The 27,432-nt window shown below is 41.1% G+C and overlaps 1 protein-coding gene and 1 long non-coding RNA gene across 2 annotated transcripts in view; both read right to left on the bottom strand.

Moving 5' to 3' along the window:
- LOC132424312 (uncharacterized) overlaps positions 1–27,432 on the bottom strand; it is a 155,894-nt gene that overhangs the window by 72,248 nt on the left and 56,214 nt on the right. The window lies entirely within an intron of this gene.
- Positions 10,671–14,201, bottom strand: RAP2B (RAP2B, member of RAS oncogene family). Its single transcript, XM_060011451.2, has one exon. It carries the CDS (start codon positions 14,199–14,201, stop codon positions 13,650–13,652), a length of 552 nt encoding a protein of 183 aa, XP_059867434.1. The 3' UTR covers positions 10,671–13,649.

Genomic DNA, 27,432 nt, shown 5'->3' with positions numbered 1-27,432 from the left:
TCACTGTGAGGTCAAGCAAGCATCCTCTCTTCAAGGGTTGTCTCAAAGGCAGTCTGCAGTGGAGGTTCTATTGAACTAGGAACTGGCAACCTCGTTTTACGTCCATCTTAGGCATTAGCTAACTTTTGTTGGGCAAGTCACATTTCTGGGCCCTAGTATTACCAGCTTTAACTTGAAGTTACTGACCATGTCAGTGATTACCAAGTTGAAGACAAGCAGCATCAGTGCCACCTGGGAATTTGTTAGAAATATTGCTTCCCACACCCCACCCTGTATTTACTGAATTAGGAATACTGGGTTTCAGCAGTATGTGTTTTAACAAGCCATCCAGATGATTCTGATGCGCTCTCAAGTCGGATTACGTGATCTCTTAAGTTTCTTCTAGTTGTGAGGTAATTAGCAAGTAGAATCACCTATTTATGAACTTAAATATTTAATAAGTCAAGTATTATGTCTTACTGAGCCCCAGCACCTATAATATTTCAATAATGAATGAATGATTGGGGATATCTGCTCCACAGTAATCTCTTCTTCGCGAATTCCAATTCCAATTTATCTACGACTAGTTTTTTTAATTAATTAATTTATTTATTTTTGTCTGCGTTGGGTCTTCGTTGCTGCGCGCGGGCTTTCTCTACTTGCGGCACGCTGGCTTCTCATTGCAGTGGCTTCTCTTGTTGCCAAGCACAGGCTCTAGGCAGGCGGGCTTCAGCAGTTGTGGCACGTGGGCTCAGCAGTTGTGGCTCACGGGCTCAGTAGTTGTCGCTCGTGGGCTCTAGAGCGCAGGCTCAGTAGTTGTGGCTCAGGTTTAGCTGCTCTGCAGTGTGTGGGATCTTCCTGGACCAGGGCTCAAACCTGTGTCCCCAGCATCGGCAGGCGGATTCCTAATCACTGTGCCACCAGGAAAGTCCTATCTAGGACTATTTTAAGGTGAATGCCACCCTTTTCTCATTGTCACCCTGCTGTTACTGTTATTTGTGTATATGTCTTATCTTTCCAACAAAAACGGGCACCAATCATAACAGGTTTTCCTTCCTATATCCCATAGAACAGTGGTTCTCAAACTTTATTATGGATAAAAGCATGTGGAATGTGCATTAAAACACATTGTTCAGCCCCGCCCTTAGAGTTTCTGATAGAGTAGGTCTGAGTTGGGACCTGAGAATCTGCATTTTTAACAAGGTGAGGCTGATGTTGCTGGTCTGGGGCCCCTACTTTGAGAACCGCTGCCGCAGAGCAAACCCCACTGGGCACAGGGATGCCTGCTTGTGGAGCTAACGAGCATAAAGAATTAGATAAATTATAAGATTTTCTTAAAAATGTAACAGGAAGTCTGAAACAAGGATAGAGTAGATACACTTACATGTTTATAACCTATATTATATTTATATGTAACCTATTTTTCTAAATGGGAATATTTATTACTACCAGTCTTTACTAGGCACAATATAATTTATCCTTTTTATTATTCTTTTTCTAAATGGCATCTCTCATCACAAACTTCTTAAAAATCTTAAGGATAATAAAGAAATTAAATTCTTTATGAAATATTATAATATGAAAAACCAGTTTCCATCTTTCTAGGTTCTCTCTCAAACTTATTATGAGTTTCTTGAAAAGTTAAAACTATTGCTTAGAAAGCAACTCTAATTTAGGAGTGGTTATTCAAAAATACTCTAAGTCCTGGTAGACCTGAGTTTCAGCAAATAAGTTGGGAAGACACAGGGGTGAGCAATCAAGTCACAGAGTAGAAACAATCTAGACAAGCATGACTAAGGTAAGCACTACTAATAAGAGCCTGCCATTTGGAAAAAATAGAATTCTGTGTTCAAATTTAAAAAATAATTTAAGAAACAAATTTCTAACATAAAATCTAGTGTGTGATAACACAAATTCAAATTCTTAGCTAGTGGTTATTTGTACTATAATAATTTATCTGCTTTTGAATGATTCAACGGTGGGTCCACTAAATAGTAAGGTTTTTTTGTGTATCTTATATATGATTCAATTTTTATACACAGTTTTTTCCCAAATCATATCCACTGCATAAACCAAGGCATACCTGCATTTGGAAAACCAATGCAGAGCAGGGCAAAGGTTTATAACACAATATACTAATTTCCTAAAAGTTCTAGAACTCTTTTAACTTTGCTTCTGATAACTTTACAGAAAATTTAAGTCCCATTAACACTATAATAGCACTGCCATTCCAAGCTATAAATTTAAGAACTGATGAATAAAAGAACAGGCCACAAATTTCATTCTATAATATTTGCCTGCAATTGATGCAGAACTTTGAAATATTCCAACTTTTCTAGTTATTGTGACCTATTTTTAGCATTGTAGTCAAACTGACTTCCTTTCCCCTTGTGACTAATTGTTCATTCACTGCTTCAACAAATACTATTGATTCATGACACGCACTGTTCTAGGCACTGAGGATAACAGGATGAGCCCTTAACCTTATAGACTTGCCTTCTAGTGGAGAAAATCAACAGTAAAATTCAATGTAAGAACATATTAAATATAAGGAAGGCACAGATGGTATCTAATTCTTGGTACAGTAGTTATTTGGTGCTCCATATTTAACTGACTACATGAATGCATTCTTCACAGTTTGCAGATGACTATGTCCTTAAAATAAAATAAGGGTATATCATCTTATAATACAGTATTCTAATCAAGTAAGTTAAAAAATGTGCTGATAATTATTTTTTGAGATTCTAATTCAAGATCTATAATGTCAGTTAAGAAACTTCATTCATGCATACTATACATCATGAATTTAAATGCTCAGTTTAATATGTTTTTTTTTCTGATTCAAAACACAGTAAAATATCATGACTGAAATCCTAAGCAAATCCTTCTTCTATTACTTGGCAATCCTCCTGTTCTCAATCCGCAGATTCTACAAACACAGTATCACTCCCCACCTTCCTCCACCTTCTAGTCCTGGAAACCAAACACTTAGTCTAAGGAAAGGTGAAAGTTAGAGTTATACTGCATATATTAACCATGGCATGAAACAGGGAGTTGTATAAGAGGGTAAATTATGGTTGCTATGGGAACCTTAATTTAGTATTTGGGGCAAAAGCTTCAACTCTATTCAGGTCAACTATAGTATTTTTAAGAATAATACCAAGAGAAAAATACTCCAAAAGATCAATTTTTTAAATAACAAATTTACAGAGATTTCATTTTTACTCTAAAACTCACGTAAAGAATAGCCAAGAAAATACCCGTTTCACAAACTTAATGAAATTTCAATGGCATGATATTGATAGCAATTATAAAATTCACTCACTTCCTCTACAACAGTCATTATCTGATTATTTATGATGAAATGTTTTACTGCTTAATGAAACCCACGCTATACAAAGTTTGTACTCTGATACTAAGAATGTAAAAATCAGATTCCTGTCATCTATTGAAGTTCTGATATGTAATACTTTAAAGTCCATTTGGAATTCATTGTAGACTCTTCATATTCTCAGAGTCTACAATGAGTTTCTACAGAAACTCTTCATATTCTCTGGCAAATCAAAGGCTGTGTTCTCAAAAGTCAGAGTGGGCCAGGCTTGGGCAGTAAGAAAAAGATAACCTAGGTGGTCTTAAAAATTTTTAACATGAAAACTGGCGATTCTCACTGAATGACACTGTTATCATTCTGATAATTTTCATCACAGAATTTTTAAAAACATGTTAAAATGACTAAACAAAAATACTTTCGAGGAGGCCAACTTTTTGTATATTTACTTCTGATGTGTTATCTATGTGTTTATACATAGAAATGTGTAAAATTCTCCAAAATTGTTAACACCGAAAAAGCACTCTAGTCCTATTGTGCATGTATTTTTGATATTTCCCTAGGCTAATACAAATCAATATTACTTGTAATTAAGCGGGTAAATATTTTGCCAAATCACCACCATCATGATAAATCCAAACAATTATGATACGACTTTTCGATAATTCACATACATGCTTTTTTCTATTCATGAAGTGCTACTTTTCTGAGGAAAGAGTTAAAAAGGAAAATTGTTAGTAATTGTTAGTAATTTCGCTATAAAATATAAACTGGAGAGCTTTCAGGATAGTACTGTAAAAAAAACTTACTATCTTTTTTCCCCCGAATAGTAGTCAAATGGTAATTAATCAAACAAAAGGGTGAATTTTCGAATCTTTTGATGGGCTTGGAGATGGTTATCCCTCAGTTACAAAGCTGTTACCTCTCCTACTTACGAGGAATGAAAGATTTCCAAATGTTCCCCCTGTGAAATGTAGAACCACAATTGTCCCACCAGGTAGGGTCTCTGGTTGCTTAAAGCTTTTAGAAGTATATTACACAGATTTTAAGATATCTGTTTCATTTAAAACTTAAGAACAAAAACAATCATGACGGAGTAAAAGTCCATGGTCATTGAGTTAATTCCACGTTCAGGAACTTGCTGACAGGATAGTCCTTAACGCAGTGTTTCAGGAGTTGGCAGCCACAGCTTGTCTGCTGCTGGCTAGAGACTGCGAGATTCCAGAGGCACTTCATTACTGAGGCAATCACTACTGCCTCTGCTGCCCCCTTCTTGACAGCCTGGTGGAGTGATCTGGGCACAGGTAGGTGTGTGCAGTTAAGCAGTATGGGTCTGCCCTGGACAGAAGGAAGGAAGAAAGGGGGAAGGAGGGAGGAATTGCAAAAGTGAAAATAAGGAGGGATGGGATGCATAAAATGCATCCTTTCTACCCCAAAGTGAGGAGTCCAGATGGGGAATAGGGGCCTGGATTAACTGGAAAGAGACTGTGAGTGGAGAAAGCTGGGTGAGGCTGAAAACCTTCCAGATGTCTCCTACTGGAGGTTTAAGGGGCCTCCCCAAAACTGCAACACTGATGCCCTTGACCTCCCTTCTAGGTTCCTCTACTTAGTTATCAGCATGCCCTGAGGTACGCTCTGACCATTAGAGTTCATCACCCCAACCAGAGCACACCATCCTTTTGGATTAAATCGCCAAAAAACTCAATCCCTGAGATTTTCTCTTATGTGTGGATTTTAATGAGCTGATCAAAGTGATATTGTCCCAAGTATAATAGAGAACACTGATATTTTAAAAGAGAAGCATTGATTACAGTGCTTTCCTGGAGTAAGGAATATCTTAACTGCTCCTAGGTTCAACCCCTCTCCCCTCTGGCTTATGTCTCCTCCAAATACACCAGCCAAGTTGAGTAGTAGTTCTCAACCAGGGGCTGTTAAGCCGCAACGCCCCCCACTCCCCCCGCCCCCAAATGGTAGGCAACGTCTGCAGACATTTTTGGTTGTCACAACTGGGATGGGAAGGGGTGCTACTGGCATCTAGTGGGTAGAGGCCAGGGATGCTGCTAAACATCCTGAAACACACAAGACAGTGCTCCACAAAAAACAATTATCCAGCCCCAAATATTAATAGTACTGAGGTTGAGCAACCCTGAGTTAGAGTGGAATTTATTACAGGAGAATTATCGCGCCATCCCACAGGCTTCTTCACCTTTGGCCAGCAGCAGCCCTAAGCCTCAGTAAATCCTGCATTACATACAATGAATCACAAACCTGGACGCAGGAAATCCTCTAGGATTGTAGGAACGCAGGAATGAAGGTGTGGGCTGAGGAAGGATTCCACCTCAGCCTGCAGTGATTGCCTTCTCAGCTCTGTATCACACTCTCCTGCCTCGGCAAACAGTACCCAGCCCGCCTGCTGAATGCTGCCAGAATGATTAAGGAAAATATTCCCTTGCCCTCATTACTATTTGTGCTTCCTCAGTGACAAAATGAAAGGAGGTTTGTATAAAAATGTATAAAATGTATAAGAACAGTTTTGCCCTTCAGATTAAGTTTTTGTTTATTGTTGCCCCTGCCTTTCAAGGTATAAGATTCTCTCAAAGAGAGTGTATGGGTTATTTCTCATTTTTTGACCTCAGCAAAAGATTAGTAAAGAAGAAAAGATGGCCTGGAAATATTTTTAGGCTTTTGTAAGTATATGAAAATGAATATTCCTACGATTGAATTCAGTTTTTAAAAATTTCCCTTATCAGTTTTAAAAATGAAATGCAAAGGTTATGCCGACACCGAAAGGTAATATCTGTTTAGTAGGCAATCTTCTCTAACTAGTTGGCTTTGTTTCAGTCTGGCCCTCAAACAGTGTGAAAAATACTTTTCCCTTTACACTATTACACAGAAAACACATTTATATAGCCATCAGTTAAGCAGTTCTTAGATTTTTTTTTTATCGATTAATACGGATTACATATGTGACAGAGAAAACCATTTACATAAAGCTGAGGTAGAGAAATGAAATGATATACAAAAAAGAAAAATAACAGGTAATATGATAAAGTAAAGCTAAGATAACCAAACTCAGAGTAAAGAACTCCCACCTCAAGGCTAGATGCTGAATGATGTTGAAATCAAACTTTCTACTAGATGCTGAATGATGTTGAAATCAAACTTAGAGATATACTTGCAATTCTCCTTACCTACTTACAAATGTAAATGCAAAACTATCTAAAATATATTTTAAAATATGTTATTGATATATATGTTCTTATAAAATTATGCTGGTACTAGAACAGATCTCTACAGGCTCTTTTCTTGAAAGAGATATAATTCAATATAATGTTAGCCTTTAAAAAGAATATTTTTGAAATATATTAATATACAAATATTAAATAACGTTAAAATATTCTGGGTTCATGACTTAACCCAAATTTTGAAACCTTTTTATAAGTGGTCAGATGTAAAACATGAAGACCCCCTACTTTAGCTATAAAACTATAATAAATTTTCATCTCATAAATGGTTCAATAATAATCAGATTTTTTAAAAAAATAAACAATGAAGTACTTTCAGATGAACTATTCTCTCTGTAATTCTGTGACTTTTTACATTTAAAAAGCATGTTGTTAAATTCATGAGATATTCTACACAAACGTCACTAGAGATCATTTTGCAAACTGCAGGAGGTTAACAATCACAACTCCCTTTAGTTCATATGGTTTTACAATAATTGCTATTATAGCTACTTCTTATAAATAGTTTGTTGCCCAACATTTCTTTCTCTGAGCTGGCTGCCTTCTTCAATAAGCACTAAAGGCTTGAGAGCAAGAGCTTCTGTATAAAATAACTATAAGCTTAGCAAACTTAAAATAGCTTAATTCTTTGGCACACTCATTTTTAGGAGATTATCTTTTTCAAAAGAAGTACTCTACCCTGAATCTTCTTTACATGAGGAGCCCAAAATAACCTTATGCCAACAGTTGCTTCTTTCTTTAAGAATATAACCTAAATTGTCCTTCCCTTGTTTCCTCATAAAAGAAAAATATAAAAACACTGAACAAATTTCATAGGTCTATTTCCCCTCCTCCCTTTGACATGAAAATATAAAAGTAAACTGACTTATTTCTAAATATTCGATTTTAGCTAATCTCAAAAAGTTAGTTGGAAATGATTCACAAAACTACACAGCTCCACATGCAACAAAACAACTATTAGTTACTTAAACCTCACGGGATCCATTTTTATGTGCAATATCCACATACCTTTCAAAGTAAAGTTCCAATTTTTAACAAATTTTACCTATTCTATTGCCTGCCAGACAGACACACAGGATTCTATTATAACTGATGGCACAGGTAACTGCTTTTACACGTACTCCTACTGTTTAATATATGCTATTCTCACAGCTTATTGTGATAAAAGCACAAAACTATTGCTCTCTTGCCTGGCTTCTGCCTATTTCAGGATTAGTCCTTACACCACAGCTAACAGTATATGCTCGATAAATGCTTGCTGAATAATGAATAAATCAGTTTCTCCTATGTCTACCAATTTCCACTGTAACCGTATTCTTTTTTTTAAAAAAAAATATTTTTTTTTTGATGTGGACCATTTTTAAAGTCTTTATTGAATTTGTTACAATACTGCTTCTGTTTTATGTCTTGGTTTTTTGGCTGTGAGGCATGTGGTTTCTTAGCTCCCCAACCAGGAACTGAACCCATGTTCCCTGCATTGGAAGGCAAAGTTTTAACCACTGGACCGCCAGGGAAGTCCCTGTAACCATCTTCTTAACAATCAAGGAATAATCTTGGGCCTTTTTGGGTACTTGTATTCTCAGCACATCAATATTTTCTACTTTAAAAAAAAATGTTTTTGCTGTATTTGCACAATTACCACAAATAAACCAACCACACATCTTCAAACCTCTGATAAACTTAGGCACACATAATTTTGCCAGATAATGTTTAAAAAATAGCAAGTTTAGTCAATTGGACAAAAAAGCATGTACTTCCTACTCTATTTTAAGAAAAACATTTCCTCAGAGATTTCTGTTTAATACCAAAGGAAAAATATAAATAGCTGCCCCCTCCAATTTACAAAATAGATCAACACTCACCATTCCAAAAGATAAGACGTGTAATGAAACAAATGCACCGCACCGTTCTATGCTGTTCATTGTCAGGATGGATAACTATAGAACTAAATGCCATTGAATCGACTGATTCCTGGAAAGTCTGGCTAAGAAACTGAATGTATGTATTGACACACACACACATATACATGTTGACACACACATGTGCCTACTATGACCTGAAGATTTAAATTCTCAAATATAACTTTTATAAATACTTACTAGGAATCATAAAAATCTAAAATTCTTGCCTTTTAATCTTGAAGTAAGAGAAGACAAATACCTAAAAGTGTTCCCTTTATCAAAGATTTTTCAAAATAATTTTTTGAGAGAAAATGTTGATTCTGATTATTTAGGCCACACCCCTATTCTAATCATTTATTCACTTTTGTTACCTTCTGAATACTGAAAACCAGAACCCAATTATTCACATACTAATGTGAACATGGTCACTCAGTCAGCAATGTGGCTTCCCCGTTCACACTCCAGTTTAACATTCTTAGTGTAACTGGCATATGTCCTCAATAGCTACAGAATTCAGTCAAGATTATTCCATGACTTTGTGGTAGGCAGCACTCTAAACGTGTGACACGGGTCTTAAGTCTGTGTCCCTAAATATCTAGGTAGCTCTCAGTACTCATTTGGAGTTTGGACCAGATCATCATCAGTTCTCAAAATGTGGTCCCTGAAACAGCTCTATCAGCATCACCTGGAAATTTGTTAGAAATGAAAATTATGAGGTCGTATCCAGATACACTGAATAAGAAACTATAGGAAGAGCTTAGCATGACTTGTTTTTACCTCCAGGTGATTTTGATATATGGTCAAGTTTGAGATCCTCTGGACTAGATGATCCCTAAAGCCTTCTCCAACTATCAAAATCCTACTGTCATTAATTAGATCAAACGTATCTTCTAGAACTAGCACCATGTTCAATTAAATGCATTTAATTATTCTCAGTAGTCTGAGTAAAATATCATAATCAAACTTACCGTATTCTATTATACAGTACTTAAAACTTTGCTACATTTTCATCAGGACAAAATTGACATTAGAAAGTTTTCCCAATTAAGTAGACACTGCAACAAATGTTTGATACCACTTTAACTCATGGTGGTGATCTCCAAATTAAACCCTCATATTTATAAGTAGGGGGCTTATTCTAGCTGTTGTGAAAAGTAAATAGATCCTTTGATGACAGTTAAGGTACAGGCATTTTGTATCTATTTCTCAAGACCAGCTGCTACATAGTGTTCTCTCACTTTCCCATCCCATCTCTGAGAAACATGAATATAAATCAAAAGGGGGTGCAATAACATGCTGGCGAAAACAAAACTACCTGAATAATTTGAATCAATGGGGCATTTTAGGATTCGCACCTATAGGAAAGGTTAACAAATCAGGAAGCATAAAGCCTCATACACTGAAAGAAGTCTAATCCTAAATAGATCTGGTCCTAAAATGTGATTCAGTGGAGTCTATTTCAGCAGTTAAGGTGGACATTGTTGTACCTAAGAACCATAACTCCCAAATACAAAAATGTTAGACTTTCAGATGATACCTTCAACTTTTCTGAGGCTATTACAAAAGGAGGACAAAAATAATCCTTTAAGATGACATAAAGCTTGGATGACTGTCAGGGACCAAAAGGAAAAGCTGTTAAAAACTAGCAGGGGTCAAATTAAAAAGTTAACTTTTGCTCCCCAAGATAAAGGTTTCTTTTCCACCCAGTTTGTTTTGACAGGTGATTGCCTTACAACAAACTCCTCCCTCCCTCCCTCTCTCACTTCCTTTGACACTCTTAAGTCAGCCCAACTTTTCCAGGGAAACAAACGCTCTTATCTCGTCACACCATAATTCTAGAAGGGGTTCTTACTAGCCAAATAAACTGACATATTCTTAAAAACAATGTTTCTAATTTCTCTCAATTTCATCAAGAAAATATTGGAGAAGGCTACAAGATTCAATACTATTTTCCTGCTCCAGGGGTACACACAAAGTTGCTTTCGTTGAGAATCCAGAAAGCATTTATTTTACAGTATTCAGTAAAAGTATATTAAAATCTTCTGCCTTGCCATCCCAGACCGATAAAGAATTTAGTCATGTAAGTGACTAAATCCTGTGTGAAGATGATTAATGCACCCAGCAACCTATTTCATTTCCAATTTCCCATTTTCAAAAATTCCCTGTCAGGAGTATATACATTTCTTAAGTTAGTTAGATACTTGCCAGCATTTTATGTCAAAAGGCTTCCAAAGGTCTTCCCTGGTGGCGCAGTGGTTGAGAGTCCGCCTGCCGATGCAGGGGACACGGGTTCATGCCCCGGTCCGGGAAGATCCCGTGTGCCGCGGAGTGGCTGGGCCCGTGAGCCATGGCCGCTGAGCCTGCGCGTCCGGAGCCTATGCTCGGCAACGGGAGAGGCCACAACAGTGAGAGGCCCGCGTACCGCAAGGAAAAAAAAAAAAAAAAAGGCTTCCAAAAAACCAAAACAAAACTATAAGAAACAGTCACTAAATGCCTTTTAAAGACTCCTTTATATAGTACTTGATATATGTCTTAAGAATTTTCAACACTTTAGAGCTACTGAATCAACTAAATTTACACAAATGCAAGAATGAATCTTTGCAAAGCCTAAGTTTGAATAGTTTCTCCTAATTTCTATATTTAGCATATATACATTGCCTTCTGAGTTTGATACTAAACTTAAGTGAGATCAAGAGTGAAAGAAACGGCCTTAGGACCAAACCCAGACAGAATTCCCTATTCCTTCTCTGTGCTGGAATTCTGAGATGTCACCTGGGCAACGGACACAATATTTTAAGGCAAGATATGTTAATACAGCTTTAAAAAAACCTGTGGCCTGTAATTTCTTTTGGCTTCCTCAACAGAATAAATCCCTTTGTCAAAAGACCCTTCAAAAGACTTCATCTACACTTCATGGACCTAAGATATATCAAGTGCTCTTGATATATACAGTTATACACCTTCTTTTATTCTATGGAGATTATATTAGTAAAGTGGCCCTTAGGAAAAATAAAATACAAAATCAAAAGCTCACACTGCCTCCTGCTGTTAGAAGGAAAATTTCATGAGGTCAAAATGGTCCACAAACTGCACAGTGTAATGAGAGCAAGAGGCTTGTCTTAGTTTTTTCTTTTTCTCTTCTTTTGTAATCTAATGATCTATTTCCTAATCAAAGCCTCAAAAGGGTTGAGATACTGTCCACAACCCATACAAATGTACTGCAGAACACACTACAAGGTATGACTTCAGAATTGAAAATCATCTTCCCCAAACATGCTTTCAACTGGATAGGTGTTTTAAACAAAACAAAACACAACTAAAGAAGAATAAAGGAAGAAAGAAAAAAGAAAATTAAAAGCACTACCCTGTCTGACCAGGTGGATGGTTACTCTCCCAGATCTAAGGCAGTCTTAGCAGTTGGTTTCTCCCCTTCCTAGAGAAATAAACTATTCCAAGTCAGCAGAACAGATTCAATATCCAGCTCATCTTATAGTCAGAGGGTTATCACCATACCCCAGGGCTTCCTAGACTTTGATGATTTTTTTCCATTATTTAAGGAGTTGGGAGTAATGTCACCCAACTTGTCACTGAGACACTTCTCTCTTCAAAATTCAACAAACCACTCTTGAGGGCACCATGTACCTGCCCCTGTCCACCTCAATCATGATACTGTATTAAATCACTGAATATGAAACACAGAAACACAAACAATAATTTGGATTTGTTTCTTTAAAAATGATGTTTGTATTAAAAATCTTAAAATGAAGAGACAATGATTAAACGTGTGTCTGGAATTAGAAATTACAAATTGTTAGAATTCTCTCAGTACATCACAACAGTAAAATTTTGCTCTTTGCTTCTGGAGGAACACCCTATAACAGAAAACCAAACATTAAAAAAAAAAATTATATAAAAGGGGAGCTAAATACCTGAACATTGAAACAAAATGAAGCAAAAAATTTAAAAAAGAAAAAAAAAAAAAAACCATTGCAAGACAAGTAAATTACATTTAAAAGGAAATAATAAAAGAAATTCACCAAACAACAGGCCCTATTGTCCTGGCTCCTTCAGGAAGATTACTGAAAGGAAACTGGGAAGTGGTTTGGGGGGAATAGCAGATTCTGGGATCTGGTGGGAAGTTCACAGGTTGGCACCGGCTGGAACAGCTGAGTTTTGAAGGCACTCTGCAGACACAGGGGTGCTGGGGGCCCTGAATCACATTTATGAAGTCCTTGTACTGTATTTTAAAGAGCTAGTCATCAACACCTTGTTACTGCCAACCAATAAGAACAAAAAAGCTAAATCTAAAAAACCAAACAAACAAACACACACACAACAGTACACACAAAAATGTGCAGATCTGTAACATTTTTTTTCACAGCTGATTAAAAAAAAAAAAAAATACTACCGTTCTCCCCCAGACTCCCCTTTGATACAGTAGGTAAACAAAATAGATTTTTTTTTTCCACAAATATCAGCAGACACTTTCTGGCACCCCACACTGTATTGGCATCAGTGTTAACAGTCCCAGTTCAGATGTGCAATACTTCAGATTGGATATACTGTAACAAGAATCCAACTTTGCATAGACATCCTCAGAATCGCAGTCACGGGGTTGCCCTTCCAAGCTGGCAGAAAAGGAACCCGATCTTAATTTCCAGCTACTCCTGGAAAACAAGGAAAAAACAAAAGTTTCTTCCTCTCATCCTGCTCCTTCATTTGGTTCTCCCGGACTTCCTTCCGTGTATTTAAAACTTGGAACTAGAAAAACGGTTGTTGAAAGAAAAAAAAAAAAAAAAGAATTCCCCCTTTTCCACCTTCTCCCCATCCTCTTCCTCCCCCACCCCATTTTTTTTCCAGGCTGAAACTTTCGCTTGCCGCTGTCAAGCTGCCATACTGCGCCGCAACGGCTGCTTCAATGGGGAAATATGCGTCAACCAAAATCAATGAGAAACGTACATGCTGCAAAGAGCCACATTTCCACCGGGTCTCGGATGGTCCTGACGGGACACCCCCTCGGACACGGGTCAGAGGAAGGGGACGCGGCCACGGCGGCCAGCCGGGCTCCCGGGACACCCCGGCTGATGCAAAGTCGTCTCCAATCTCAAAGCAAGAAGAGAAATCACATTTAGAAGAATCGGGTGCGTTTGGCTTTTGTGCGCAGAGCGCGGCCGGCGCGCGGCAGCCGCGGGCGCCTCAGAGGATCACGCAGGCCGAGCAACAGCCCTCGTCGCCGTTGGGCTGAGCCGCGTAGTTCATCTGCCTCACGATCTCGGCGAACAGCTCGTCCACCGAGGCTTTGTTTTTGGCCGACGTCTCCATGAAGGGGCAGCTCCACTCCTCGGCCAGGGCCTTGCCCTCGCCGAACGAAACCTCGCGCTCGCCCTCCAGGTCCACCTTGTTGCCCACCAGGATCATGGGCACGCGCTCGTACCGCTTCACGCGGATGATCTGGTCCCGCATGGGCTTGATGTCCTGGAAGCTCTGCTGGTTAACAAGGCTGTAGACGAGGATGAAGCCCTGGCCATTCTTGATGTACAGGTCCCGCATGGACGCGAACTGCTCCGTGCCCGCCGTGTCCAGAATCTCCAGCACCGACGGCGACGAGTCCACCTCAATCTCTTTGCGGTAGAAGTCCTCGATGGTGGGGTCGTACTTCTCGATGAAGGAGCCGGTCACGAACTGCACGGTGAGCGCGGACTTGCCCACGCCGCCCGAGCCCAGCACCACCACTTTGTACTCTCTCATGGCTCCGTCGGCGCTCTTACCGCGCCAGCCGCGGCCCCGTCGGGGCTGCACGCCGGAGGAAGGCTGGGCTTGGCGGCTGGACTTCTCCCCGTCCTCAGCTTCGCAGGAAAAACTAAGGAGAGGATGGCAGAGGAGCGCAAGGCGCGGAAACCACCAAGCGGGGACCGGGGGCCGACCTGCAGCGGCAGCGCGTCCCTGCGGCGCGGGTCCGGGGCCCCGCAGCAGCCCACGGCGGCAGCGGCAGCCTGGGCGGCGGAGCGGGAGGACAATGCCGGCAGCCGGTGCGAGGCAAGGACTGCAGCTTCTCGCCGCGGCAGCCCAGGAAGGCGAGAAGGCGGCGGCGGCGGGCTGCGGAGGCGGCTGCTAATTGCGCGCCGGGCCGGGACGCGCGTGGCATGAGTCCCCGCAGATCGTGCGCCCACCGCCGCGGCCCATCGAGCTCTCTCCCGCAGCCTCCGCGGGGCGAGGGCTTCCTACTCGCCGCGCGCAGCCCAGCTCTCCCCGCCCCGGCGAGCATGCCCAGTGCGCCGCCGCCGGCCGCGCCCGCCGGATCCCACGCTCCTGGTTTTCCGGAGGGCCGGGCGGGGGTGGGGCTGTGGGTGGGGCTCGAGATTTGATTCAGGACTAGCGGATTCGCGATAGGCGTTAGTCTAGGAGCCGGAGAAGAAATGTGTGTGGGAGGGGGGGGAGGTGTGTGTGGGTGTTAAGAGACCGGCTGGGAGAGCGCCAGTGGGAGGACGAAGACCGTCTTCTTTTCGCGGCTTTGGGGTTAGTGCATAGGGGTCCCGGCTCTGCGAGAAGCGGGTGGGCGCGGCGGGCCACCCCGGGGTTGGGGTGGGCTGGCCTCTTGCCACCTCCCTTTATCCAAAGCTCGTGGACTCCACTCCCCGGCCGGCCGGCTGGTGTGCATCCCGGGACCGAGACCCAAAGGACATTTGGGGGTATGACTGGCAGGCGGAGCATCTTCCCCCACTCAAGGCGCGGCCCTTTCTACCCGGCCTTCTCTGGCCGACTCTTCTCGTACTTCATCCCTCGGACAAAGAAAAGAGGAACACTGGGTCTGAAACCCTGTCCCCACGAGGGAAGGTGCAGCGTCTAGTGACCACATTGGTCTCCGGGCTGGGACTCGGCGGGCCCCACCCACCTCCCCACTCAGCTGTGGCCAAAACCCGGAGAGCGGATCACAGCCCGATCCAGAAGCGGCGGCGGCGGCGCCCGCAGCTAGTCAGGGCATGCTCAGTGGGCAGAGCAGGTTTTGGGGCTTGGAAGTAGGAAGATTGTGCACCACACACCCACACTCCAGCTCAGATTACCTCTCCCAGACTCAGGACCCATTGGCCCCGGGGCGCAAATCTCACACCCTCGAGTGTTCTCCCATTGGCTACTGCCAAGGTTTTATCAGTTTGGGCTGCTTCATTGGCTAAAAAGTAGCCTCCGCTCGTGATTGGTTATTTATAGAGATTGAGTTGAGAGGCGGAGGCACAGCTGTTCTTTCTCTGCTGCTCCCCCGCCCCCTTCCTCCCACTTCCCCAAGCTAGTCGTTTCGAAGCTAAGAGTGAAAAAATAAGGAATTTAGGCGGAGAGCTCAGAGCTAAATATAGTCCTTTGTTGGTGTTTTCAAGAGAGTCTGACTTTTTGGTGCCCAGTCACGACTATCCATTAAATGGAGCTGGTTACAGTTCTTGGTCCTCAAGAAACAACAAAGTTTGCAAGGTGTTTTTTTTTTGTTTTTCTTAGGGAGGGGGAGGGGCTAGGATGTGGAAATGAGCCACTGAATTCAGCTCACCCGGTGGGGTGGGGGAATGCCCAGGCTTGCCTTTAGAAAACGTCTTTGCTTTGGGGAGGGCATTCGCAAGACTGGGCTCGGCTCGCACTCGCGGGAGGTACCAGGGGGATGCCTTGACTTGTTCCGGGTCTCTCTCCTTCCTCACGAAGGAGAGATGTCAAGACCTGTCAAAAGACTTAGCGATACTAGCGTGAGCCCCAGGGCGAAGGGGTTGGGAGGGGACCGAGCTGCTTCAATCCTGGCTCCATATCCTGTCGACGCCACTTCCCACTGGTTTAACCGTCCGCACTGCAGGGATAAATCAAGCAGCGTGCTAACGCTTGGTTTCAATGCCTTAGTCCTGCCGTGACTCAGGGCTACGTTTGCCAGTTAACCTTCTCCGAACCCCTTGCCGTAGCTTGTAGTATGCGCGGCTGCAGCGTGAAGTCTTGGCCAAGGGACCCGGCGGGGCTCGGGCAGCAGCCAACGCCTTGGGTGGGGTAAGCGGAGCCCATTCCTGCGCCTGGCCCCGCTATTAGAGGAGAGAGGGGTTATCAGAGTGCTTGGCTATAGTTATGCTTATATAATTCTCCAGAAACCTTTCAAGGCAAATTCCCCTAATATGGATTGAGAGAACCTCACATTTACCCAGCGTTTAATGTCTGTTAGGCGTTTTACATGTGCTATCTTATTTACTCCTCGTAAAAATAATTATTATACCTATTTTAAGGATGAGGAAACTGAGGCCCTAAGATGTTCAGTAACTGGCGTAAGATTTCTCAGCTAATGAGTGGCCACGCTAGGATCCCGACTCAGGTGTTTGGCTGCAGAACCTGGTCTTGTAACCATTAGGCAATACTACCTTCTCACAAGAAAGTTCCCAGATTTTACTCTTTCTTAGGTTGCATCTTGAGGTTGTATGATCAGACAGGCTCTTAAACCCAAGCAAGAGGGACCTCTGCCCACCCTGACTCTCTTCTGACAGTGCCCCCTTCCTACAGGGTCAAGGAGCTTGAAACCTCTTCCAGACCATGCCCCCAGTAGTCAGAATTCTGGAATCCGCTACCCAAATAGTACCAAACCCTCTTCTAGGATCTGCTTGGACCTCTGAACGCACCCCTGTGTGCAGGAATGGGTCTCTGTTGGAGTGTGGATGGTGCTAGGACCTATGGGCTGAGGCGTGCCCTCCCAGGCACTTTGGGCCCTGCCTAAGTCAGCTTTCCCTTCCCTGCAACTTCCAGCCTGGCCCTTGGAGGAGTCCAAGAATTCGTGATTCACACCTGACCATCCAGGTCTTGCAAAGAAGTATCTGTCAAGGTGGGAGGATAGATCATATTTTAACAGTGTGTTATCTTGATTTGTAACTGAAATACTTAAGAGTAATGCTATGTGTGCCTCTATCTGTCCTCCTGCCCACAAATGTTAGGTGTGGTTATGAGTATGATATAGAAGAAAATGCTTTGTCCTTATAGGCCAGGTGTCTAATCTCAAGTATTGGATATCAATTATTATCTGAGACCTTGGGCAAGCCCCTCAGGTGCTCCTGACCTTAGTTTCCCTATCTATAACGTGATGATAATAAAATTTGCCCCACCCACCTAGCTACCTGAGGAACCTTGGAAAGAATCTGATGACCAAATCCTTTATTTTACATCAGAGCCAGTGAGCAGAATTAGAACCCTGGTGTCCTGGATGCCCTTTGCATGGTGCCAGCCTACGCTCAGAGGAAATAATTAACAGATAATGGATGGAAACATGCTTTTAAAGCTGCAGCACCCCATAAATTCATGACAATCACAACCCAGGTGTCTTGACAGCCCTATCTAGAAGAGACGACTCTCAGGACTACGGGTAGCCATGCAGATGGGTATTTTTGAATCTTGGTGGCCTCTCTGGTACCAAAGAGCTGCCACACTTTGAATACTTTCTATTAGGGATTCTTTGATAGCAATTTTTATTACACTCCGATGGTCTCCCTCAGAAAGACTTCCACTGGGGCTCTGGGATTCAAAATGAAGTAATGAATGAAATTGCTGATGCACAAATTTTTAAAGTTGATCACTTTTTCTGGTGAAATTTGTTACGTGTCTTTATGTACCTCACTTATGGTATGAATCATAATCCTGAGCCATATCCAATTATCTTGTACCATAATTATTTACATATCTGTACCTTGTCATCCTAAGCACCGTGTGAATTCCTTGTGGTCAGGGTCCGTACCTGGCTTATCTTTGGAGCCACCTCTGTCCTTCATAACACCTAGTAAGAGTGCCTACATAGGAGTACCTCAATTAATTATTTATGGGTATATGAATGACATTTTATCCCGTTTCCAAACTCTCTTTGTGGTAAAAGATATATTTATCTTTGGAGAGACGTAACATTTCCTGGATCCTTAGAAAAATGTATATAATGTTTCAGTCTCCTTGAGTCTAAAAGATGCTGGGGTGATAAAGTCTACACTTGTATGGATGGAAACACTAAGTCAGTGCTGTCTGGGGGAAAAAATACCAAAGCACCCAGTGGATAAACCCTTTCTCTGAAGAAGACTTCAGACAAACATTTTTGCAGATGACATACAAAAGGCATTTCTAGAAAATAATCTGAAGTAAAAGCTAACAAGTTAAGGACTGCTTAATCTTTCATATTGACCGTTACATAAACAATGGTCCCTGACAGTGCCCCTTTGCTTACACAGTGAGCTTTGCTTACACAGTGAGCTTCTGTGACACTGGTTTTGGGCCTTCAAAGAATTAGAGGGTTTGCTAGAACATGAATCTTTTAAGTCTTCCAGTAAATAAGTGCCCATCTGTCCTCTTCATTTATACAAAGTAGAGGTTTATTTCATCATGTTCATAGTTTTAGCTGGTTTGATCTATAGAGAAATAATTCTAAAATAATTACTCTAATTTTGAAAATATCAAGGGTAAGTTGAGAGTGACCATGTATCATTATTTTAAAGGGAAGCTGGTGTAAGACTAAGTGTGCCTTGCAGAGTTCTCAGTAAATATTAAGTGCCTGAACATGTTATAACATAACCAGATATCCACTAGTAGGCTTAGGATGTTTTATTTTATCAGTGGTCTTTAAAAAATAATCTCCAGGGCTTCCGTGGTGGCGCAGTGGTTGAGAGTCCGCCTGCCGATGCAGGGGACACGGGTTCGTGCCCCGGTCCGGGAAGATCCCACATGCCGCGGAGCGGCTGGGCCCGTGAGCCATGGCCGCTGAGCCTGCGCATCCGGAGCCTGTGCTCCGCAACGGGAGAGGCCACAACAGTGAGAGGCGTGCGTACCGCAAAAAAATAAATAAATAAATAAATAATCTCCAGTAATGCCCCTAAAAATATTTCGTCAGTCAGCCAAACCATCATCATTTCATACTCTTCATATTGCACTTTGGGCAGCCAACTTGTAAGAACAATGGCTTGTACTACCTATAATGAGATTTTGTATCTTTATGTCTTAAAAATTCCTAAAGTCCTAGCATGGTAACTAAAGAGAGACAAAGGTGTGCCTAGTTTTCATAATTTTATTGTCTGCTCCTTATCACGTGTACTCTGATTGGTTCCTTTCTCCTTTTGAAATTACTTTTCAAAGGAAAATGTAGGAGAGTCTTAAATTTCAAATTAAATAACCCCTTAAAATCAGTCAAGCTTTTTACTAACTTTTTGACAGGCCCAAATAAAGAACCAGAAGAATCAAAATAGCTATTCTCAAGGCTATCATATTAGTATTGAATAGTGATCTCAACATATACATTAATGTACTGTGTTATTTTTGATAATAAAAACCACTCATATCTCCATAAAGATGTTACCTTGGGCTGAAGTGTCACACACACCTAGGCAACTAGCTCACAACTACTCATTGGATTTGAGTTCTATCATAAATTCTTACTAATGGTTTGGCCTATTTTCATTCTTTTACCTGATTTTTTAAAAAGAAGAAAAATAAGTCTCTTCTAAGATAAACAGCCTGACCTTCTGTATAAGATCTCATATTTGCCTGAGACCCTGATCTGTAGAGAAAGAACACAACTGGCTTAGAGCACCACTTTTATGTAATGAATGTATTCTCACTCAAGGGAAATTTTAAAGAGATTTCACTGATCCTGTTTTTCGTAGTTGAAGGCACAATTACACATCTTAGTCTTTTTAAGATTTGTCTCCTCAGACCCTCTGTTCCAGAGAAACAAATATATATATAGCAAGAATGGGAGAAATGTCTTAGCTCCATTAAAAAGAACTTTCCTCTCATAAAATTGTCACTATGTGCTGATGATAAGATACTATATATAGAAAACCCTGAAGACTCCACACAAAAATTACTAGAACTGATAAATGAATTCAGCAAGGTAGCAGGATACAAGATTAACATATAGAAAGCAGTTGCGTTTCTCTGCACCAACAATGACATATCAGAAATGAAATGAAAAAAAATACCTTTTAAAATTGCACCCAAAAAAACATTAATAAAGGAAACAGAAAATGATTCAAACAAATGGAAAAATATCCCATGCTCTTGGACTGGAAGAATTAATATTATTAAAATAGCCATACTACTCAAAGCACTCTACAGATTTAATGTGATCCCTATCAAATTACCCATGACATTTTTCACAGAACTAGAACAAATAATCCTAATTCATATGGAACCACAAAAGACCCAGAATTGCCAAAGCTATCCTGAAGAAAAAGGACAAAGCAGGAGGCATAACCCTCCCAGACTTCAGACAATATTACAAAGCTACAGTAGTCAAAACAGAGTGGTATTGGCACAAAAACAGACATATGTATCCATGGAACAGAATAGAGAGCCCAGAAATAAACCCATACAGTCAATTAATCTTCACTAAAGGAGGCAAGAATATACAATGGAAAAAAAGTCTCTTCAGCAAGTGGTGTTGGGAAAGTTGGACAGCTGCATGTAAATCAATGAAGTTAGAACACACCCTCTCACCATACACAAAAATAAACTCAAAATAGCTTAAAGACTTAAGATATGACACCATAAAACTCCTAGAAGAGATCACAGGCAAAACATTCTCGGGTATAAATCATACCAATGTTTTCTTAGGTCAGTCTCCCAAGGCAATAGAAATAAAAACAAAAACAAACAAATGGAACATAATCAAACTTACAAGCTTTTGCACAGCAAAGGAAGCCATAAACAAAATGAAAAGACAGCCTAGAGAATGAGAGAAAATATTTGCAAATGATGTGACTGACAAGGGCTTAATTTCCAAAATATACAATCAGCTCATACAACTCAACAACAAAAAAACAAACAACGCAATCAAAAAAATGGGCAGAAGACCTAAACAGACATTTTTCCAAAGAAGACAGATGGCCAATAGGCACAAGAAAGATGCTCAACATCACTAATTATCAGAGAAATGCAAACAAAACTACAATGAGGCACCACCTCACTTGGGTCAGAATGGCCATCATTAAAAAGTCTACAAATAACAAATGCTGGAGAGGGTGTGGAGAAAAGGGAACCCTACTACAGTTTGTGGGAATGTAAGTTGGTGCAGCCACTGTCAAAAACAGTATGAAGGTTCCTCAGAAAACCGAAAACAGAATTATCATATGATCCAGCAATCCCATTCCCCGGCATATATCCAGTCAAAACTACAATTCAAAAAGATACATGGCCCTTCCCCTGGGAGCAAAGACTGCCACCATGTCCTGCCTGCCCTGTGCCACACAGAGTGGGCTGTCGCTCCAGGATCTTGCTTCACATGTGGGGTGCAGGTTCGATCCCTGGTCCTGGAGCTAAGATCCCACACGCCTTGCGGCCAAAAAACCAAAACATAAAAGAGAAGCAGAGGTGGAGGCAAGATTGCATACTAGGAGGATGTAGAATTTGCGTCTCCTCACAACTAGGGCACCTACCAGGCACCAGTGGGGGACCACAGACACCTAAGGGGACAGGAAGAGCCGCAAGAAAGTAGGTAGGATGAGGGGTGTGGGGGGAGTGAAGGGGGAGAAGTGGAGGCAGGATGGGACTGGTACCCTGAGGGGTGGCTGGGGGAGGGGGAGGGGAAGGACGCCCGAAGGGGGAAATTGGGGAACCATTGGGAGGGCAGAGGATCAAAAGGGAGTGTGGCCAGGTTTCCCCTGCCCACATGGGCCCCCGGGGACCTGCTGAGATCCCTGGCCTGATCCTCTGCCCACCTAGGCCCCCTCCAGCCTCATGGGTCCTGAGGGCGTGGGAGGGAGGGAAGGGACAGCAAAAGTAAAGGCTGGACCTCTGAGATAAGCATGAGGGGTGGCTGGGGGAGGGGAGGAGTTCCTACACCCAGGGGGACCCACCCACGGTTAGGGGTCCAGCCGTGACAGGGGGAGACCCTGGGGGAGATGGTGGTGGAGGGACGTGGAGAAATGGAAGGGAACCGGGCCAGTGCCTTCCCTGTCCACGTGGGCACCGGGAAGCCTGTTGGGCTTCTGGGCCTAATCCACTGCCCTTGGAGCCTCCCTCCTGATGTGCAGAGGCCAAGCCAAACCCCTACACATCCCCATCCAGCACCCTACCTCTACACTCGGAGACCCCCTCCAACAAGCTGGGCCTGAACCCCACCCACACACCCTCACTCAGGGCACTACCTCCAAACTCCGGAATTCCACACTTCAGAGGCCCTCCTTGTGGCGTGTTGCCACTCCCCTTCTGCGAAGGTCCTAAGCAGAGGCTCTGCCCCACGCTTGAACGTTGCCCTGCCTAGGCCCCGCCCAACACTCAAACATCCCCCCCCCCCGCACCTGCCTAGGTCCCATGCCACCCTAAACCCCACCCCTGCCGAAGTTCCAACCCTGCCTAAACTCTGCACGCACAGCCAAAGCTTGTTTTTTTTTTTATTTTTCCTCTTAGATTGGGGTTCTGTCTTACCTTGTTGATTCATTGTCATTGATTCTTTCATATTTTTATTTTTCCTAATAAATCTTCTATTTTTCTAATTTTATTTTATTCTTTATACTTTGTTATTGTTCTCACCTTTTGGCTTGTTCCCCCCCCACACTTTTTTTCTTTTCTTTTTTCTGTTGCAGTTTTATTTTACCTTGTTGCAGTTGTTTCTATTATAGTTTCATTTTACCTAATATAATTTTTATCTTTCCAATTTTATTTTGCTTTTTATTATTACTCCTTTTCTCCTTTCTTTCTTCCTTTTTTTTTTTTTTTTCTTTTTTACCATGCCATGATGCTTGTGGGATCTTGGTTCCCAGGACGGAGGATGGACACGAGCTCCTGTGGTGGAAGCTCCGAGTCCAAACTGCTGGACTAACAGAGAATATGAGACGCCAGGGAATATCAATCAGAGTGGGGTCTCCCGGAGGTCATCTCAGCACCAAGACCCAGCTCTATCCAACTGCCTGCAAACTCCAGTGCTGGACGTCTCAGGCCACACAACCAGCAAGACAGGAATACAGCACCATACATCAAAACAAAAATGAAATGACAAAAAAATATGTTACAGATGAAGGAGCAAGGTAAAAACCTACAAGACCAAATAAATGAAAATGAAATAGGTAACCTACCTGAAAAAGAATTCAGAGTAACGATAGTAAAGATGATCCAAAATCTTGGAAACAGAATGGAGAAAATACAAGAAACATTTAACAAGGATCTAGAAGAAATAAAGAGCAAACAGTGATAAACAACAGAATTACTGAAATTAAAAATACTCTAGAAGGAATCAATAACAGAATAACTGAGGCAGAAGATCAGATAAGTGACCTGGAAGATAAAATGGTGGAAATAACTGCCAGGGAGCAGAATGAAGAAAAAAGAATGAAAAGAATTGAGGACAGTCTCAGAGACCTTTGGGACAACATTAAATGCACCAACATTCAAATTATAGGGGTCCCAGAAGAAAAAGAGAACAAGAAAGGGCCTGAGAAAATATGTGAAGAGATTATAGTCAAAAACTTCCCCAACATGGGAAAGGAAATAGTCAATCAAGTCCAGGAAGCACAGAGAGTATCATACAGGATAAATGCAAAGAGAAACATGCATATTAATCAAACTATCAAAAATTAAATACAAACAAAAAATATTAAAAGCAGCAAGGGAAAAGCAATAAATAACATACAAGGGAATCCCCGTAAGGTTAACAGCTGATATTTCAGCAGAAACTCTGCAAGCCAGAAGGGAGTGGCAGGACATATTTAAAGTGATGAAAGGGAAAAACCTACAACCAAAATTATTCTAACCGAAGAGGATCTCATTCAGATTGCATGGAGAAATTAAAAGCTTTACAGATTAGTAAAAATTAAGAGAAGTCAGCACCACCAACCCAGCTTTACAACAAATGCTAAAGGAACTTCTCTAGGCAGGAAACAAAAGAGAAGGAAAAGACCAACAAAAACAAGCCCAAAACAATTACAAAATTGGTAATAGGAACATACATATCGATAATTACCTTAAATGTAAATGGATTAAATGCTCCAACCAAAAGACAGAGACTGGATGAATGGATACAAAAACAAGACCCATACATATGCTGTCTACAAGAGACCCACTTCAGACCTAGGAACACATACAGACTGAATGTGAGGGGATAGAAAAAGATATCCCATGCAAACGTAAATCAAATGGAAGCTGGAGTAGCAATTCTCATATCAGACAAAATAGACTTTAAAATAAAGACTATTACAAGAGACAAAGAAGGACACTACATAATGATCAAGGGATCAATCCAAGAAGAAGATATACCAGTTGTAAATATTTATGGACCCAACACAGAAGCACCTCAATACATAAGGCAAATGCTAATAGCCATAAAAGGGGAAATCAACAGTAACATGATAATAGTATGGGACTTTATCACCCCACTTTCACCAATAGACACATCATCCAAAATGAAAATAAATAAGGAAACACAAGCTTTAAATGACACATTAAACAAGATGGACTTAACTGATATTTATAGGACGTTCCATCCAAAAACAAAAGAATACACTTTCTTCTCAAGTGCCCGTGGATCATTCTCCAAGATAGACCATATCTTGGGTCACCAATCAAGCCCTGGTAAACTTTAAAAAACTGAAATCATATCAAGTATCTTTTCTGACTACAACGCTATGAGACTAGGTATGAATTACAGGAAAATACTGTAGAAAAAACAGACACATGGATGGTAAACAATACACTGGCTAAATAACCAAGAGATCACTGAAGAAATCCAAGAGGAAATCAAAAAATACCTAGAAAAAAATGACAATGAAAACACGACGACCCAAAACCTATGGGACGCAGCAAAAGCAGTTCTAAGAGGGAAGTTTAAAGCAATACAACCCTACCTCAAGAAACAAGAAACATCTCAAATAAACAATGTAACCTTACACCCAAAGCAACTAGAGAAAGAAGAACAAAAAAACGCCAAAGTTAGCAGAAGGAAAGAAATCATAAAGATCAGAGCAGAAATAAATGAAAAAGAAATGAAGGAAATGATAGCAAAGATCAATAAAACTAAAAGCTGCTTCTTTGAGAAGATAAACAAAATGGATAAGCCATTAGCCAGACTCACTGAGAAAAAAAGGGAGATGACTCAAACCAACAGAATTAGAAATGAAAAAGAAGTAACAAGTGACACTGCAGAAATACAAATGATCATGAGAGATTACTACAAGCAACTATATGCCAATAAAATGGACAACCTTGAAGAAATGGACAAATTCTTAGAAAAGCACAACCTTCCGAGACCGAACCAGGAAGAAATGGAAAATATGAACAGACTAATCACACACACTGAAATTGAAACTGTGATTAAAAATCTTCCAACAAAAGCCCAGGACCAAATGGCTTCACAGGTGAATTCTATCAAACATTTAGAAAAGATCTAACACCTATCCTTCTCAAACTCTTTGAAAACACAGCAGAGGGAGGAACACTCCCAAACTCATTCTACAAGGCCACCATCACCCTGATACCAAAACCAGACAAAGTTGTCACACGAAAAGATAACTACAGGACAATAACTCTGATGAACATAGATGCAAAAATGCTCAACAAAATACTAGCAAAGAGGATCCAACAGCACATTAAAAGGATCATACACCATGATCAAGTGGGGTTTATCCCAGGAATGCAAGGATTCTTCAATATATGCCAATCAATCAATGTGATACATCATATTAACAAATTCAAGGAGAAAAACCATATGACCATCGCAATAGATGTAGAAAAAGCTTTCGACCAAATTCAACACCCATTTATGATAAAAACTCTCCAGAAAGTAGGTAGAGAGGGAGCCTACCTCAACATAAAAGAGGCCATATATGACAAACGGACAGCCAACATTGTTCTCAGTGGTGAAAAACTGAAACCATTTCTTCTAAGATCAGGAACAAGACATGGTTGCCCACTCTCACTGCTATTATTCAACACGGTTTTGGAAGTTTTAGCCACAGCAATCAGAGAAGAAAAAGAAATAAAAAGAATCCAAATCGGAAAAGAAGGAGTAAAGCTGCCAGTGTGTGCAAATGACATGATACTACACATAGAGAACCCTAAAGATGCTACCAGAAAACTACTAGAGCTAATCAATGAATTTGGTAGAGTAGTAGGATAGAGAATCCTAAAGATGCTACCAGAAAGCTACTAGAGCTAATCAATGAATATGGTAGAGTAGTAGGAAAGTAGTAGTAGTAGTAGCAAAGTAGTAGTAGTAGTAGCAAAGTTAATGCATAGATATCTCTTGCATTCCTATACACTAATGATGAAAAATCTGAAAGAGAAATTAAGGAAATACTCCCATTTACCATTGCAACAAAAAGAATAAAATACCTGGGAATAAACCTACCTAAGGAGACAAAAGACCTGTATGCAGAAAACTATAAGACACTGATGAAAGAAATTAAAGATGATACAAACAGATGGAGAGACATACCATGTTCTTGGATTGGAAGAAGGAACACTGCAAAAATGACCATACTACCCAAAACAATCTACAGATTCAGTGCAATCCCTATCCAAGTACCAATGGCATTTTTCACAGAACTAGAACAAAAAATTACCCAATTTGTATGGAAACACAAAGATCCTGAATAGCCAAAGCAATCTTGAGATAGAAAAACGGAGCTGGAGGAATCAGGCTCCCTGACTTCAGACTACACTACAAAGCTACAGTAATCAAGACAGTATGGTACTGGCACAAAAACAGAAATATAGATCCATGGAACAGGATAGAAAGCCCAGAGATAAACCCACGCACATATGGTCATCTTATCTTTGATAAATTAGGCAAGAGTATAAAATGGAGAAAAGACAGCCTCTTCAATAAGTGGTGCTGGGAAAACTGGACAGCTACATGTAAAAGAATGAAATTAGAACACTCCCTAACACCATACACAAAAATAAACTCAAAATGGATTAAAGATCTAAATGTAAGTACAGACACTATCAAACTCTTAGAGGAAAACATAGGCAGAACACTCTATGACATAAATCACAGCAAGATCCTTTTTGA

The sequence above is a fragment of the Delphinus delphis genome, chromosome 4 (assembly GCF_949987515.2).
Source record: "Delphinus delphis chromosome 4, mDelDel1.2, whole genome shotgun sequence".
NCBI classification, from domain to species: Eukaryota; Metazoa; Chordata; class Mammalia; order Artiodactyla; family Delphinidae; genus Delphinus; species Delphinus delphis.
Note: the sequence above shows the minus strand (reverse complement) of the source record. Positions and strands in the feature narration are given on the sequence as shown.